The 758-nt window shown below is 65.6% G+C and overlaps 1 protein-coding gene across 1 annotated transcript in view; it reads left to right on the top strand.

Moving 5' to 3' along the window:
• The first annotated feature begins 457 nt into the window (after nt 1-457).
• The window catches only part of PAX7 (paired box 7), a 161489-nt gene continuing 161188 nt past the window's right edge, over nt 458-758 (top strand). Inside the window, exon 1 of the mRNA XM_015412561.1 lies at nt 458-740. Within this exon, the coding sequence (XP_015268047.1) occupies nt 458-740 (283 nt within the window). The remainder of the gene's footprint in view (nt 741-758) is intronic.

Raw genomic sequence — 758 nt, 5'->3', positions numbered from 1 at the left:
GGGCGGCCCCTGTGCAGCCCCCCGGAAACTTTCCTTTCCAACCCGGATCCGTCCCTCTGGGGGCTTCTTGGCCTCCCGAGCCCAGGCTTCGGTGGGGTAGAGCAGGGGCCCCGGCTGCTTAACCAGGCGCGCCGGCCCAGGCGAGGTCTCCCCCTCTCTCTGTCGTGGCTCGGCGGGCCGCGAGGGAAGACGGGGAGGAGGGGGCCGTTTCCCGACAGCTTGTTCGGGGGCGGGGATCTCGGGGGTTTCCTTTTTCGTTCTGGTTTTTCTTTCCAAGCTGGAGGCCCCGAGAGCGGCCGCGATAGCGATCGGGACAGCTGCGGCGCAAACGCAACCAGATGTAGCGCTTGGGCACGCTCGGAAAGGCGCCGAGGGGGAAATTGACAAAATACATATTGGGGTTAGGGGGGAGGCGGAGGGGGCCCGGAGCAGATGGCCGCGGTTAGGGGCGCTTCAGATGGAGCGGATCCAGATAAAGGGGCTCCAGAAACCCGCGCGCAAAGGCGCCGCCGAGGCCCCGACGCCTCGCCCGCCCTTCCAGCCGCCGCAACCCCGCGCCTGTTTTCCTGAGGGACTCAGTTCCATTGGACCCCGTGGGGCTTACTTTCGAGGAATCCCGCCCAGACGCGGCCTGCAGAGGGTCCGATTCGCGGCGCGTTTCCTCGAAAGCCAGTTCGGCAATGTCGACTGGCGTTTCCTCCGCGGCAAAGTTCCGAAGACCGTCGCCTACCTGGGAAAATGTGTGTGTCTGTTTTGGT

Source organism: Gekko japonicus, unplaced genomic scaffold (assembly GCF_001447785.1).
Source record: "Gekko japonicus isolate JY-2015 unplaced genomic scaffold, Gekko_japonicus_V1.1 scaffold131, whole genome shotgun sequence".
Lineage (NCBI taxonomy): Eukaryota > Metazoa > Chordata > Lepidosauria > Squamata > Gekkonidae > Gekko > Gekko japonicus.
The sequence above is the reverse complement of the archived record's forward strand: the minus strand, read 5'-3'. Positions and strand labels throughout refer to the sequence as shown.